The 15765-nt window shown below is 41.3% G+C and overlaps 1 protein-coding gene across 1 annotated transcript in view; it reads left to right on the forward strand.

Annotated features, from left to right (window-relative positions):
* Positions 1 to 15765, forward strand: part of LOC115312680 (neprilysin-1-like) — a 54778-nt gene that overhangs the window by 24720 nt on the left and 14293 nt on the right. Inside the window, exons 4-10 of the mRNA XM_040216172.1 lie at positions 840 to 929; positions 1153 to 1361; positions 4663 to 4851; positions 9850 to 9948; positions 14267 to 14359; positions 14441 to 14571; positions 15294 to 15531. Of these exons, the coding sequence (XP_040072106.1) occupies positions 840 to 929; positions 1153 to 1361; positions 4663 to 4851; positions 9850 to 9948; positions 14267 to 14359; positions 14441 to 14571; positions 15294 to 15531 (1049 nt within the window). The remainder of the gene's footprint in view (positions 1 to 839; positions 930 to 1152; positions 1362 to 4662; positions 4852 to 9849; positions 9949 to 14266; positions 14360 to 14440; positions 14572 to 15293; positions 15532 to 15765) is intronic.

Here is a 15765-nt window from a genome sequence, read left to right on the forward strand (position 1 = left end):
ATCGTCCTCGAAATCTAGGAGCACATCCTAATCATTGCTCGATTCAGACGAGCCTGATAAGTTTATTTTGATATGCGGCACAAACGCAGAAGAGTGACCTGCTGCCAGGCAGGCCAAGCTCAAACTGCACACGTGCGAATGTTTATACCATATGCAACGTCACTTCCGAATGGCGAACCGGTCAAGTGGCAAGTTAATTTCGAAATCGATTTAATCGTATTTTAACAATTATAAATTATGGAAACAGATTTTTCATGATTTAACCGCTGCGCCATAGGCGAAGTTTTTAGCACCCTTTCTGAAAATATGTTTCGATACAAACGCTCAAACTGACGGCGGAGCTGCCCTTTAACAACGTAGTACATTAAGTGTGAAGAAAAGTATGGATGAGACAATTTAGAAAACTTTAAAGGGTCATGAGACGATATCGGTTTGGACTGTTCATAAATTTGCAGAGGCGAATACTAGTTCAAGTCTGGCTCCAGTATACCCTCACAGACCGCCACTGATTCCGATGCTTCTGTGTTCCGATGAAGTTTCGAGGACGAAACGGGACTTTTTCCTTCATTCTTGACTTCGCAAAGCTCGATGACATAATTGTGGGATCAAAAAAATCTCAATGACGACAATCGAACGCGGAAAATTATTGACATAAAACCGTTTATTAGTAGTGTTGACATGATAATCACCAGTAATCCCAGACTTTTAGTAATTAATCGGAGTTGCCCTTTAATACATTACGTGCTGGCTGAAGTTATAAAAACAGCATTTTTAAATATTAGGTGCAGGAACGAATAATACCTTATAATTTAGCTCTTCTCTTCTTATGCATTTTACAGATATCTTAAGCAACATGACCCCACCAACATGTCAAGCTGAATCTCTCAATGACAAAATTGCATTAGCCTATCAATCGTGCATGAATGAAGGTACGTCTTTAGAATTAATATCCTTAAGTATAAAAAAACGAGGTTGAAAGAAAAAGGCCGTTAAGTTGATGGCAGATATCTCTCTGCACATCCACATGTTTTCATGAAATTGCACTTTACCAATTATTTGTCACTCCTAATTTTAAAGGAAAGCTCCATTGCTAAACATATACACATTTTAGTTTCTCTCCTTCATTAATAATAATCTGTGTTCTATAATCAGATTCTTCCCAGCCAGCGGAAGAAATAGGCCGGCTACGAAAAACCTTGGAAAAATTTGGCATCCCTAAATGGCCGATGATACCTGGTTCAAATGAAATTATCGACTGGAAAGAAATATACCGAAAAATACGAGTTGGAGCAGACATGTCGTTTATTTTTAGCGTTGATCTTTCACCGCATCTTTTTAACACGTCGCAGCCAGCCATGTATGTAAGTAGCGTCCTAAATGTTACTCTTTGCTGTGTGATATTTGCAAACTGCACCCATAATGGAAAATCTAAGCTTGCATTAAGTAAAGGAACGTAATCGTTACCTGTCAGATTTGTTGAAAACAAAACGACTCAATAGAAATTATGTGAAACTGCTAGGAGGCCTTGTAACACTGTGCCTGTTGCCATTCATGTAGCATCATGTTTTTTTCGGCCTCTTGGCATTTAGAAGGCTTTACCTCAGTGATTGAGATGCAGAAACTTTGGGATCATCCAATCTAGACGAAAGACTAGGCCGACCTGCCTTTTTTGATGACACATTATTTTACTTTCTTTTTGACGTGATGGAGCGAGACGTCGTACTCTTTAGCATTAAAACAATATATCGATCCCCATCCTAGCTCCACACTCATTCATGCGAATCAAAGTTGCTTATTTTCGGAAGGTTCTTACTGGCGAAAGCCTCGATTGACGGAGATGTCTGAATTCCTGGCAAGCAAACTGCAACCTCGGTATTATTTTTGAGGTTTTCCGAACAGGTCGAATCAATTTTGGATAACTTCGAAATAAGTAGTGCACAAATCACTGACATCCTGCCGGAAAACTAATATTTGTCGGATCCTGGTAGAAAGACTGAATTTAGGTACTGGTGTTGTACTACGCGACATTTTCAACAAATCAACGGAATTACTTTACAATAAACAAAACTTTCATCTCGGCCATGAAAAAAAAAAAAAAGAAAGAGAGGTTGCGATATTAATTTTAGCTTCACCAATCCACTCGGCGGCTTTAGCATCAGGTCACTTTTGTGCTGCCGCCAATATTGAAGTTGTAGCTTCTGTGATGAACCAAATGAAGTCATGCAATGAAAATTTGCGTTCAACAAGAGCGACAGTAAAATCGCTTTTCTGTGACTGAATTTAGACTCGAACAGACACGCCGTCCAAATCTGTAATGGTTTCCTTTCTACATAATACATTCTAAATTCTTACCTACTTGATTTTAGAAGTGTTGTTTTTACAAAACTGGTATATGACCGATTCATAAAACGGATGAATCAACGGATGGAGCGATCACCTGACGACACGTCCGCGGAAAGTCCGTCTCTCAAGCGCATGCACACGAAGGAGACGACCAGCAAATGACAGTGACGAGGGACTGAACCTATTCGCGACCCTACTGTGCCGCAGAGTTCCAGCATCACAGTGTGACGCTGTTGTCCCAGGGCGAAATCGACGTTTACTGCTAGGAACACGTCGCTACCGCGAAAAAGAATCGCCGTGAGCCGTTGTTACCTACAGAGCGAGAAAGTACACCGTGATGTACCTGGCGCAAACCGCCACTATCTTTAATAACCCAAGGCATAACAGTGACCCAAGCATGGTCCTGCACGAGAAGGCTTCAGCCTAGAAGCGACGACGTCTTGGACTTGCGGAGGGGCGTTTGGAGATGCCTTCAAGAACTCCGTGCTTGCACACAGCACTCGGGTACAGCACCGTCACAAAAAAGGACTTGCTGGATGAAAGGTTGATTGGAAGTGCAAAAAATATCACGGCGTGCTAGACGAGTTGTGAAGGAAGCTACTTGAATCTTCACACGGAAGTGGAGGAGTACCGGATTTTGCGTCGCGTCAGCCAGGCAAAGTTTCTGCAGCTGATTTTACTTGTGGTGCCAAGATTCGCGCGATAAGATGAACCAGCGAAAACACACAACAGAATAATGCGCCATCTTTGTTTTGTTGGTCAAAACAAAAAGAGGACGTTGTAAATTGCCAGGCTACACGCATTTCAAGGCAATCATCCGCCAGGAATCCGCGAGTGAAAACGCGCTCGGCCATTTCAGTTCGCGCGTCCGGGAACCAGGCACGGATCCCATGAATTGAAGATGTAGGGGTCACGTGGTACACGACTTGCTGACAAAATTCGCGATTGGGTCATTCGTGTGAATCTGCCTTTACTGACGCCAAGACAAGTATTGGAATCACTGCTACACATTGTTTTCTAGCTGTCTTAAGAATTTTTTATTATTTATCAAAGGTAATTAAGTAAAGAACTCGTGTTTTCTACTCTTGTCTTTCATTGTTGACAATGCAAGTCTTTAATTATGGTTGTGGCATAAATTTGTGAAGCTCTAGCTTCTTGCGGCTGCGCTTTCACGTGCTTGTTCTAGCGCATATAAGGTCGTGTATTGTCGCATCAAGCGAAAAGCAATCTAGCTATAACATGCACAAAAAAAAAAAACGCTAATTCAGAAACTTAAACGGTAAAATTTTTCGTAAATTGAGACAAATACTTTTGTTTTACGGGCACTGTAAAAACACTTAAAGTGAACACATTTAAAAATTTTGGGAGCCAACACCCGCCGATAAGCACGAGCAGACCTAAGATCGCGAGCCGATTCGACGGCCCTTCAAAAAAGTTTGTTCTGAAGGGCTTTAATGCGACAGTAATACCCGAGTCAGACGGGCACATTAAAGACCTTCAGAACCAACTCCTTTAAAGAATCGGGAAATTAGTTCGCGATCTTGCGCTTATTGGCGTGCGCTGATTCGCCGACCCTTTAAAGGAGTTTGTTCTGAACTGACACCCGTCTAGCACCTGACCCAGGTATAAGACGGGCATTCCTGTCGTTTAACACCTAAAGCTGGGGTACAAAAAAGGAGAAAAAAACTTTTACTCGAAGGAACAGACACAGAAGGGGACGCTCCCTTCTATGTCTGTTCAATCGACTAAATGTTTTTTCTTTCCTGCACCAGTCTTAGGTGTTAAACGACATGATTGCTACCACGAGCTCGCCTGCGCCCTTACAGTCTTTTCAGTAAGTCGGGTGTCAGTCCAGTAGATGTAAATAGCCCCGCATCATACGAGAATTACCTCTTTCTTCGCCGTTTCGCTGATTATGTATTGCAAAAAGCTGCGTGAAAAGTAACAAACATAAATAAATAAAGATAACGGAACCTTGGTTACCTGTGTGTCATGTTCCCGCTGTTTACACGGGAGAATGCAACATTCCTTGGCATCGTACCTCTTGCACGGAGCAGCCGCCTCTCCGTCGAAGGTCCGGTCGCTTTCTTCACTTTCTCGCCGCAACCAATATTGTGGACGTAGTTCTCGGCGCGGTAGTAGATGACGCTGTGCATTTCGCACACCGTCTATTTGGTGTAATTTTCACACGGTTGAATCTCTTACGAAAAGTATTAGTGGTCAATATTTTGCTTCAGGAAGTGCTTCTAAGAGAACAACTGTTTTATGAAGAACATTTTATCTGCAATGTTGGATTTGGTTGTTTTTCATATTTTTCAGATTGAGCCTGCAAAGTTTGTGCCCAGTTCGTATCAACTTTCTGAGGCACAAAAGGAAAAGGACAGCGCTGTGGAAGCCTATGAAGATTTCATCAAGAAAACAGTAATTTTGTTTTCGGAAGAGGAGGACATTAATGTAACGACACAGATTGCTCAAGATATATTTGACTTCGAAGTAAATTTAACAAAGGTAGAGTTCGCTTTCATATATCATATATTTATAAGGAACGCGTCAGCACCCCTGTGTTATAAATATTTACCATATACATATAAAACTAAAATCATCCTATGTGTAAAGATATATGCATCTGTTCAAGTAAGATATGATTTATATAAGTTTTATCTGTTCACCAGGCCAATATTTTGCATACTGACTATGTTTTTTCTTCTAAAAAATGGTATGTTTAGAAGAATATTGAAGAATAGTGAAGCTAGGCGTTTCGCTCTAGATGAACCAACAATTATCGTTCATGCTCGCATTCGACCGTGATTTTGAGCTAACGCTTCTCCTTCAAGGTAACCGCGAGTAGTTCGCTTCCGTAAGAAATGCCAGAGCACCGCTGGGTTTCATCATCTGATTTAAAGTTATTTATGCGAATGAAGCCCACTATGAAACAGAATGAGCCTGCACACATAATATGTCCCCACCTATATTCGTGTAAAAATTGTGTAGTTTCGAAAGAACACCTTTGCTACACCTTTCTTACACAATGTTTACACGCTTTTCAAATGTTTCAGGTGTAACGAGGGAGTAATGACCATTTATATACTTTTTACATCTTTTCTATACCCTGCATGTCGGGTGTAGAAGACCCCCCCTACCCGCTTGCAGCAGAGGCCGACACCCGACACCATGTCGGGTGTCGGCCCCTGCAGTGAGCAGGGAGGGGGGGGGGGGGGGGGGGCTCTTCTGAGAACGCCGTCCTCGGGACGTTTTGACGAGACCTGAGCATAACGCGGCAGTCGTTGCGGCTGTCGACCGCACCACCACGAGGATTCTAAGCGAGAAATAAAACAGGTCGGCTACAGTGACGGGAGCTTTTACCAAAAAAACTGTTTTTTTTTCAAGAATTCTTAACGAGTGACCCCTTTCCCCCAAAAAAATAAAATAAAATTGAATTCCCGAATTTTATCATTTCAGTAATTGGTCTGGCGCCCCTCCAAAATGAATAATTTTTGTTTTAGTCAAACATCCAGAAATAATAGTGGGAGGCCTAGCTGGAGTGGGGAAATAAATTACGTTGTTTAAAAAAAATACTAGATTGAGAATATTTAGTGTTTCCACAACTAGACTGTGAAAACCCATATGACACCTCAGAACTTCAGTTCGACGTACAGCGCGCTGACGTCAACCCGGCGGTACCAACATTCGCGAGCGGTTTGATAGCCGTGTGGTACAATTTAATAAAATAGCTAATGCACGTTTTACTGACTACAAAAAAAAGTAATCGGGGTTTTCTTGGCCCTACTCCGAAACCTCAGTTGTTTTTTGTTTTTTTTTGTTGCTGAAATTTTCGATACGTAGTTTAGCTGTTTAATGAGGTACATGTTAACGTTCTCAAGCCCCTCGCAAAAGTTGGAGTCGTCTGTTCGACGTCCGCGCTCTGTGCGTCGAACTGAGATTTTGGGGTGTCGCATATGGGACAACGGGTGTAAGAATATACCCTTTCTTTCTGAGAGTGTACCGCCGAAAAAATCGGTAATCTTTGAAATTTCGTCTCAAATACCATATATGCAAGATTTATGTACATCTTCAAGGGTCAATCTGTTGGACGACACTGACACTGGCGTTTTAGTCAAATCCTTTAAGCTTCAGACATGTCTGAAGACGTAGTGATCTTGTACAGTTCGAAGTGAATTACTGACTCAGTATGTTAAAAAAAAAAAATATTTCCCATAACAATATACAAAATAGATTCTGCTGTGCTTGGTTTTATCCTGTTCTTGGGATCTTTTGCGAAATTTTGTTTGGGGAGGAGAGATCTGTAAGCTTACGCCACGTGCAAATAATCATTTAAGCCTCATTTCGGCTGTTTTGCATTCTTGTGCTGTCGACCCTTCTTAGTTCAATCGTCATTTACATTATTGAAAAAGCTTGCGCTTTCGTCTTAAAAGAAATAAATAACGAAGTACGCATAAATGAATATTTACCACTGGCTTCAAAAGAAATACTATACTTTGTTTCATCTTGTGTTAAAGCGTAGTGGGAGGCACAGCTGCGACATGGCACTGGCAAGGCATTCTTAGGCATCGCAGAGTAGGCGTCAAAGACTTCGATGGTAAAAGGAGCGTACCCTTTTTCCTTAAACTAATGTTCGTGTTTTGTACGAGTGATACGATATTTATGTTCCAATAAAGCTCCGAAACGTGATATTGAATAAATAAATATGAGCATATTTGGAGGAATTACGCTCCTGTTTTTTAACGCTGTCGTTGCAAAGACGTTAGTCCAATCAACACTAAAGGCACTATGCGCGATGTGATGTACTGCGAAAAAAAAATATTTTTCGAGATGGAAATTTTTTTTAATTTAAAAGCTATTACGTACAAAGCAAAACTAAATTAGATATTTATTTGAAGTAATAATGTGAACCTTAAAGTGATCTTCCTGTTTGTTTAAACAGTCACCTGACAAATGTAACTTCGCTCTTACATTCGCAGGCAGGGGCAGCTTACTCCGCCAGCTGCTCTTGTTTCCTTCACCCGCCCGCTTCCAGACAGTCTCTCCAAAAAATCCTCACTTGGAAGAGAAGCGCGGCAGATCCTGCTAAACGTGTCCTACAAACGTCGTTCTCACCCTGCGAGCGAGTCGTATAAAGAGCGACCGTCCAAAAAACGTCTAAGCTATACTAAATGTTGAAGAAAAATGCAACTGGAAGCAATTCTAATGTCGCCGGCACAAACACGTTTATTTACCAGTGCCTTATGCCTTTAGGACGAAAACAGTTTCGTTCCGTCGCGGTTGCCTCGTCAGTCACTTACAGAAAGCTCTCTGTGGTTTAGTATTAATAAAGTTAGTAGTCGGCATAGGCACTTTGAATACGACACACGAGCCCTGGCCAGCAAGTGTATGCAGGCGAGACATTTCGCAAGGGCGTCAGGTTCGAGTCGAAGTTCCATTGTCCAGGCCGACCTGTTTCCTGGCCTGACCGAGAAGTCTCCAGTTTTCAGTGTGGCACCGGAAGGGTAGCTACGAGTTTCTTCGGAGCCTTCTTCCGCTCGACCATCCCGACGATCCCACTCACAAAATGGAGACGCCACAGCTGCGCGTGAGGCTCGGTACTTCAAGAGGTTTCAGCCACGTAGATCAAAGATACTAAATATCTAAAAAAAAAAAACGTGCGTCTGCTTTCCAGCGTAACACTCGGAGCGCCAATCACTGCAACTTACAGAGGCCGCTCAGCGAATGACGATGCCGAAACATATGTTCACAAAAAAAAAAAAAAAAAAAAAAAACAGTCTGCGTTGTTACATTAAACAATGAAGAACGTCACACTTGCATTGCTTGATGTCAAAACTCAGACTACGTTTTTTGGTCTAAACATATATTTGGCACCGTCATTCGCCGAGCTGCCTCCGTAAGATGCGCTGATTGGCAATCCGAGTGTTGTGCCGGAAAGTAGACGCACGGGCTTTTTTAGAGTGACAAACTTGGGCAGTAAACTGCGGAGGCTACACGAAGTCCGAATTTTCTCGAACGTAGCAGACAAAAACGTTTCATCCGCGCCGCGTCCACGCCGGACTTCAAACCAGCATCATTTTGACTTGACATTTTGACTAGACTTTTTTGTTTCTTTCAAATACATTTGAGTGACGTCATTTTTTGTTCACTTAAAGGGCAATATGTTTCTGTTGCCCAGTCTTCTCGCGCGAGTAGATAAACTTTACTTTGCTTTGTACAACAAGACTTTGAGATGAATGAGGCTGACGTTGGATTTAGGTATATGGTACCGTATCTTGGTTATGGTAGCTTTTTATTGTATTTCTTGTTCAGTTTTGACAAAGTAAGGCTAAATAAAGCGGAATTCACCTTACAACGATAAAATTGTTGCTTACTCGTATTCCTTTCGTAAAAGCAGGAAAACCGAAAATATTCGAGAAAATTACGAACAAACCATTTTTCACAGCCGCCTAGCGAAATTCTTTTGTAAGGTTATTTATTTCTTCACGGTGTATATTTTCAGAAAACACAATTATCGAAACCAGTGTCTATTTTAATATTAGCGTTATGTCAAATAAGGCAATCACATTTAATGTAACAATATTTTATTTTATTGCGTGTTAGTGCCTTCATGAAAAAAAAACTTGCAGTGTTCCTTCATTAAAGTTTAATACAAATACAAGGCATTTTATATAATTCTAAAGTTTTATAATAAAATTCTAAAAACTGGAGCTCTTGTGAGAAGTTGGTAATTGAAAATCGTTTACAACTTACCACATAGTTTTTTTCTTTTTTTAAGTAAGTGCTTGACAGCCAAAAAAAAAAAGAGTTCAAATTTCAGTCACCTTCATAGTACATTCTTTTTCGATTATATATATGTGGGAAGTACTACTGTGTACAAACGAGATGCGAACAGCGAAGCAAATGGCTTCGGATACATGCTGCGCCACCCAAAGGGTCAATGGGTCCCACTCATAAACATACACAATAGAGCCCCCTTTCTACTGAGAAGATTTTTTCTTAGTTCCGAGGTAAGCTTCATGTGGCGCAGATTGTAACTAAGCCACACCGTTCGCATTTTATTAGAACCCGAAATATCATTCCCTATTTCGTGTTTCTTATGTTACTATTTGGTTGGTTATCAAAGTTCTGTGTGAACTGGTGAAGCGATTATTACTTGTTCATTATTGTTATTATACCAAGTGCTTTGTCGTTTTTGCAGTCCGGAAACGAAATAAAAGTTTATAAGCTTTGAACAAGCTATTGTAGCTAATGATGATTTAATCTTGCGGCCGAGTTTCCAATGAATAAGTTTGTTGAACACTATAGTTGGCACATCGCACATACGTTTTGCCTCCCCGGCACTAATTTTATTGTTATGAATAAACTGACAGTCAACTGGGGGGGGGGGGGGGGGGGGGACGGCACGGGGATTATAATGCTATTCTGATTGTTTTTAGATATGTTTCATTCTGCATTTCGTTCTTTGTTATGCGTTTGATCATTGTTCCGTTGATTTTTCGCCAGAAATTCTTCGACCTCAAGTTCGAGTTTGATTACAATTTTACGTATGATTACAACTATTATGATGAAAACGAGACCTCAAGTACCATAGAGCCTGAAGTGGTAAGTGGCCGAAATCGGCAATACAAGTAATGTGAGAAATTATCTCAGAATTATATACGGGCTAAGTCGTTTTTCTCCTGAATACCGTTGATGTTAAAGGTGGATCAAAAGCTGCCTACGATTATTAAATAAAATTTGAACAGTTTGAGTACAAGAGCTGCGGGGATTCTCCACCCAATATTCCAGCTCATATGGCTCTTCCCAGCTGCAATGCATAGTCCAGATACCGACATGTCACTACACTAGTAACAGTAAGAAACGAGACATATTTTTAGACGTTCATATTGACAATAGAATGTTTTCAATAAAAATATCCACCACCAAAATATCAGCTCTTGCTCAGTTTTATTCAGGTATTTATGACAGATGTTGTTTTAGTCAGGTGAGCGGAAACCGTTCACAAAAAGTTGCATGATGGTTTCAATAATGAAGAGCAGTGAAGGCAAGAGCCTATGCCTTTGTGTTAGAATCACACCAGCCTAATAGTGCTGTCTTGAAGCTACGCGCGCGTTCGAACGCGTTTTTTTTTCTTTTTTTTTTTTAGTACGTGCCTAGAGTTAACAGTTACATTTATCACGTACCGTGATACGACAGTGACGAGGTTCGGGGAATGGGAAGGTAATGTTTTCTGCAATAGTATTGTATTACCGTACGAAAGGAAGCCTTTCAAATTCTTCAAACAAATTTTACGGTGGTTTGGTCACACCTGGCAAAATCGATATACGTAAAATACGTTTTGGGTCATTAAATTTTCGCATTATTGTATGTGCTCCGAGACTCATACTGCGACTTTCGACGACAGCACCATTTAGTGTTCGCTATGGTCACGTGATTCTTACACCAGCCAGTGGGAGTGAGGTGCCATCCGCGAGGGAGCCCTGATACGCCGGGTGACATAGGAAATATGCCGGCTTGAACAAACAAATTTCCGCTTCCGCAAAGTTAAGTGTGGCCATGCTAATGTAAATTTTCTTCCATTTTCCTTATTCGTCTACATAGACGGTTAGTTGTTGGCTATTTTGTGTATTGGTGAAGAAAAAGGGTACAGTGAGTTCTGCCGACGACAGAACTCAGCAGGCCGCATAAACCTCGGCGGGTCATTCAATACCAAGCTTCCCAAACCCTGATATCGAACAACGCCAATTTTGTATAAAAATCGTGGCTGTTTGTTAATTTCCAAATGAACTCCCGCCAAAATACAATTTTACTATTCTTCATCACGTGAACGCTCTCTAAAGTTTCTGCAGTGAGCACAATCTACCTATAAGATAAAAACTTCTGAAAAATCTAAATGATTTATTTTTACTATTACTATTAATAACCATTAAATACTCTGCTGGGTTTGTTCTTTCGTGTGATGTCAGAACTCATGTTTAAGTGTTCTTTTTTGCGTTGTTTTTTTCTGGAGTAGACAAGCAGAAAACCAGACATGTCCAGAATTTAAAACAGAAAGCATTAAGCATACGATTTGGGCTAGATGGTTCAAGTACCATATTGGGAAATACGCAAAAAAAAAAAAAAACGAGGACAGAGAAGAGAGGCAGACAGGACAGGGCGCAACTTGCAACTCAATTTTAGAAGAACACACACACACAACAATATTAACACCGCACATGCGTACAGAGGACACATTTAAATTAAAAAAAAAAAAATAGAAGCCAGACGTCATTGACGGGTGTCTGAACCTTGACTGATAAATGCCTGCTCCTTATCAGAGAGGGCGATGGAGGGAGTGCTGATACAAACATTCGGACCATGGGCCCTTATCATGAAGGACTCATATATTTCACGCTCCAGTGGCGTTTTGAATCTTTGTGCTATATTAGTTTTGTGGAAATCCGGTTGCCATTCACATCTGTCGCAGTGTACAGCCAAACGGTCAGACGGAGATCGCCTGGTGGCAGCTGAGTGCTCTCTAATCCTATCATCGATGGACCTCCCCGTCTGGTCCACTTAAACCCTACCACATGACAAGGAATTTTCATACCACTAAGTTTCGCGAGTGTGCCATGAGGGTCACATATAAAATTGCCTTGTCATGGGGTACACTGTTAGCAAGTCCCGTGTATTTGGTGAATATTTGGGGTGAGAAACACGTTATTTAAACAAATTAGCATAGATGTGCACGTTGTGTAATAGATATTTTTGTTGAAAAATTATAAAATCATGCGAGGTTGTAAAAAACGTGTTTTGGTTTGGTCTTATACGCATAGCCGTGTAGCTGACCTTCAAAACGCGCATCGCCACCGACACGACGACCGCCATGTTGATTTAAGGCGCGTGCACACCGGCGATGTAAAACGGTCGCTCGATGCGACTGGGTCTCATCGCAAAAAGATTAGGTGGTTATACTTACGTGCGCGATGAGCGAGTCCAACGCCTTCGTTGGCAAGTCGCTTCTCGAATACTCTCGCTCGAAACGCCACAGCTTGGCTCAGCCACTCCGCGACTAGATCGCATCGCAGAAAGTCGGGTCATATAGCGACTGCTGGAACCGCGGCACTTTTTTCCCGCGATGGGCGCTTTTGCGATGAAAGTTATCGCGCGACTAGATCGCATTGCCGGTGTGGACGCGCCTATAGATTCGGTCGATGGGACGCAATGAAACAGGAGGTTCTAGAAGATACGAGACGCGGCGTCGATAGCTGGTTACTTCATGCAGATTAGGTCTCAGTACTATGAGGTTTCTTCTTGCCGCTGTTATGATCGGCCACCCAGACCGCAGCGCAGCCAGTCAGCCAGCCAGCAGCGACCAGACGGCTGGGTTAGGCTTTTCATCGCCAAACCTGTCGATTTTCGCGGAGGACCACTCAGTCCGCTACGCGAAGACCCGCCGGCGCGGCCGGCCACCCAGCGGCGACCAGACGGCTGGGTTTGGCTCCTGGCATCGCCGAATCGTGTCAACCTTCGCGGGGCAGTACCCAACCCACAGCGCGACCACCCGTCGACGCGCTCCCCAGAGATGGAAGGAACGGAAGTTAAGAATAAAGGAAGAGATCGCGTTTCTCCATGTTGAGTTGACGCAGAGCTAGAACATCGCACTACTGACGAAGTGGTCGAGGGCTCGATTCCTGAAAGCAGCGGAGTGTTTTTTTTTTTGTGTTTTTCGTTAAGTTTTGTTTTTCAATTTACCAAAACAAAAATAAACAAACCCAGACCGAAAGAGGGAAAATTAAAGTCTTTATTATCCGCTGACGCCATTGAAAACTTTACAATATCATTGCTACAAATTTCATCCCAGCACGCTGTTTGATAAACAGATTTTGGGCACACAGGTTGAATCTAGGTCGTTTAAGCAGGAATTACGACGACGAGGTCGATCCATCAGTCGTCTCATTGCCAAGCGTTTTCAACATTCATAAAAAAAGGGTAAACACATCCGCCATAAACAGCGAAGCTTCGAAACGATGCCGACACTGCCTTGAAATTCATCAATATTTAAGTGTAGACACACAAATATTCGATGTACACAGTTATATAAGCTACAATAATGTTCTATAGATCAGGTTATGACTGAGGACATACATATATCATTGGTGACACAACTCAATCGACAGACAACGTGCCGCTTAAGCCGTAAAGTAAGGCTCACGTGTTCAATTTTTTTATGTTTAAACATTGGTTAGTTTGAAGCTGTCATTTTTGTGGACCAGAATATACTGTTAGGAAAATGCAATAAATAAAGCGTCTAGCCTCTTTTTGAACAAAACGAATATTCCAACGTAAGCGTCTTTAATGTCCCCTAATATTACTTAAATTATTTAACGTTTGAAGCTAACGCCTTTCAAACATAAGTATCATATCTTTCTGAAAATATTGTCGGCGCTCACACAATATTATGAATTCCATATGCCCAAGACGAACTTCATTTTTGCTGTGCTGCGAGCCGGTAACGAGCAGAGCCTAATATAAAGAGAGTTCGGTCATTCACTGGGATGGCCCACACAACAAAGAAAATAAAGTGTCATTTGTCGGAGATGGGTTGTACATGTCTACGAATTCATCCTTTGGTCAATCACCAAATTTGCCAGTGGTGAAAGTCGCCCATTATTCGATACACCAATCACTTAATTCATTATTAAATCAATGGATTTGATGGTAACTAAACATACTCTAAACTATGAGATAGAATCTAGACACTCAAAGCATCTTTAAATTTCGACTCATACATGATACTCCAACCAAAACTTCTCAAGTACTACTAATGTCCGGTTTAGTAATATTAATCATCAAAAACATTTAAAGATGTTAGATGCCATATTGGCGTTTTTTTTAATTTTCCTTGTACACCGGATGATCACCTGCTCTTATAATCCAGTTCCAGGCAAGAAGTGACGAATCTACAAGCCCACCTCAAAAGGAACCCGAGCCATCCACGAAACTGAAAGACATTGATAGAAAATTAGAATCAGTAAGCCTTACATTATAAATAGCTGGCTGAGATCAGGTGTACGAGTCGGACGGAATCAGATATGTTATTCTGTTTTGCCAGGAAGGGTGGCTTCAGCTTCTAAAAGATATCTTCCAAGATGCGTCAGTGAACTTAAACGGAGAAGAGGAGGTGAATGCTCTCAATGAAGGATTCCTTAAGGGAGCTATGAAGTTGCTTAATGAAACATCTGGGTAAGAAAAAAGGCTTTACTAGGGGTTTTTACTTTCAGCAGAGGCCGTCATCATTGTGCTGGAATTATTTTTCAACAATATGTCTTACGTGCTTGTCTACGAAATAATTACAGTTATATTTGACAACTTAGTAGACAATAACATAGTTGTGAATAAAATATTAAGCCAGATAAAAACACATAACAGTTACAAGCGTCTCTCAAGTTTTCCCATTTCATAATCAATTGTCGTTACTTACGGTTTTCCAAACCGATTCGTCCTTTCAATCCGATGATTTATCCAGTCATTTTGCTGGATATTGAATTCTAGAGTTTATTTATAGGTAATAATTACAAATATTATGCCTGTCTAATGCACTTTTAAGACAAACAATAAATATGCAAAGAATATTTTGCGATGACATTTGACACACAAAAAAAAATGCGAGGCACCTGGTCTTCTAAAATTTTATATTGCCTAGAATCAATCAATCAATCAATCAAATCTTTTTATTCTCCAGAAATTCTGGAGAGGAGCCTAGGCAAAAAGCTGTTCAATATTGATAAGGACCTGATGTCGTAAAACCTTTATACCTCCATACGCATGACATTTATCAGCCTTTTCTGAATTTGGCACAGCTAAAAAAAAACACGCATACTTGAGATGGCGAAGGTTATTGGGCTTCGGCGTTGCAAGCAAATAGGCGGGCAAGAAATAATTGATCCACCGTTTTTTTTCCTCAGGGTGACAGTGAACAACTATTTTGGATGGAAACTTCTGTCTAAATTAGGACCGATTGCTTCGCATAATATGACAACACTCAACTTGGAGTTCAACAAAGTGTGGAGGGGACTCCAGGGACCGGAGCCGCGATGGAGACATTGCGTCAGCGCAGTGAACGATCCGTATGATCCGATAATCGGCAACGGAATCGGAAAGCTGTATGTGGATAAGTACTTTAATTTAACGCAGAAAAAAGATGTAAGTACCCTACAACTAAAAATTGTCAATAGTGTTGTCATAATAATCCCGCACTGAAGCTAACAGAGATGTTAGCTTATTTTATCCCGGACCTCAATCGAAAACGTACGAAGTGTCTATAGCGACGTGGACAGGGGGTAACGTGAATGAGATGCCGGTTGCAGGTACAGCACATGCTGAAGGACATTTTTTTTCTTTTATGTAGCCGACAAAAGAGAGTTAACAAATGTTTAG

Source organism: Ixodes scapularis, unplaced genomic scaffold (assembly GCF_016920785.2).
Source record: "Ixodes scapularis isolate PalLabHiFi unplaced genomic scaffold, ASM1692078v2 PGA_scaffold1__304_contigs__length_218370807, whole genome shotgun sequence".
Lineage (NCBI taxonomy): Eukaryota > Metazoa > Arthropoda > Arachnida > Ixodida > Ixodidae > Ixodes > Ixodes scapularis.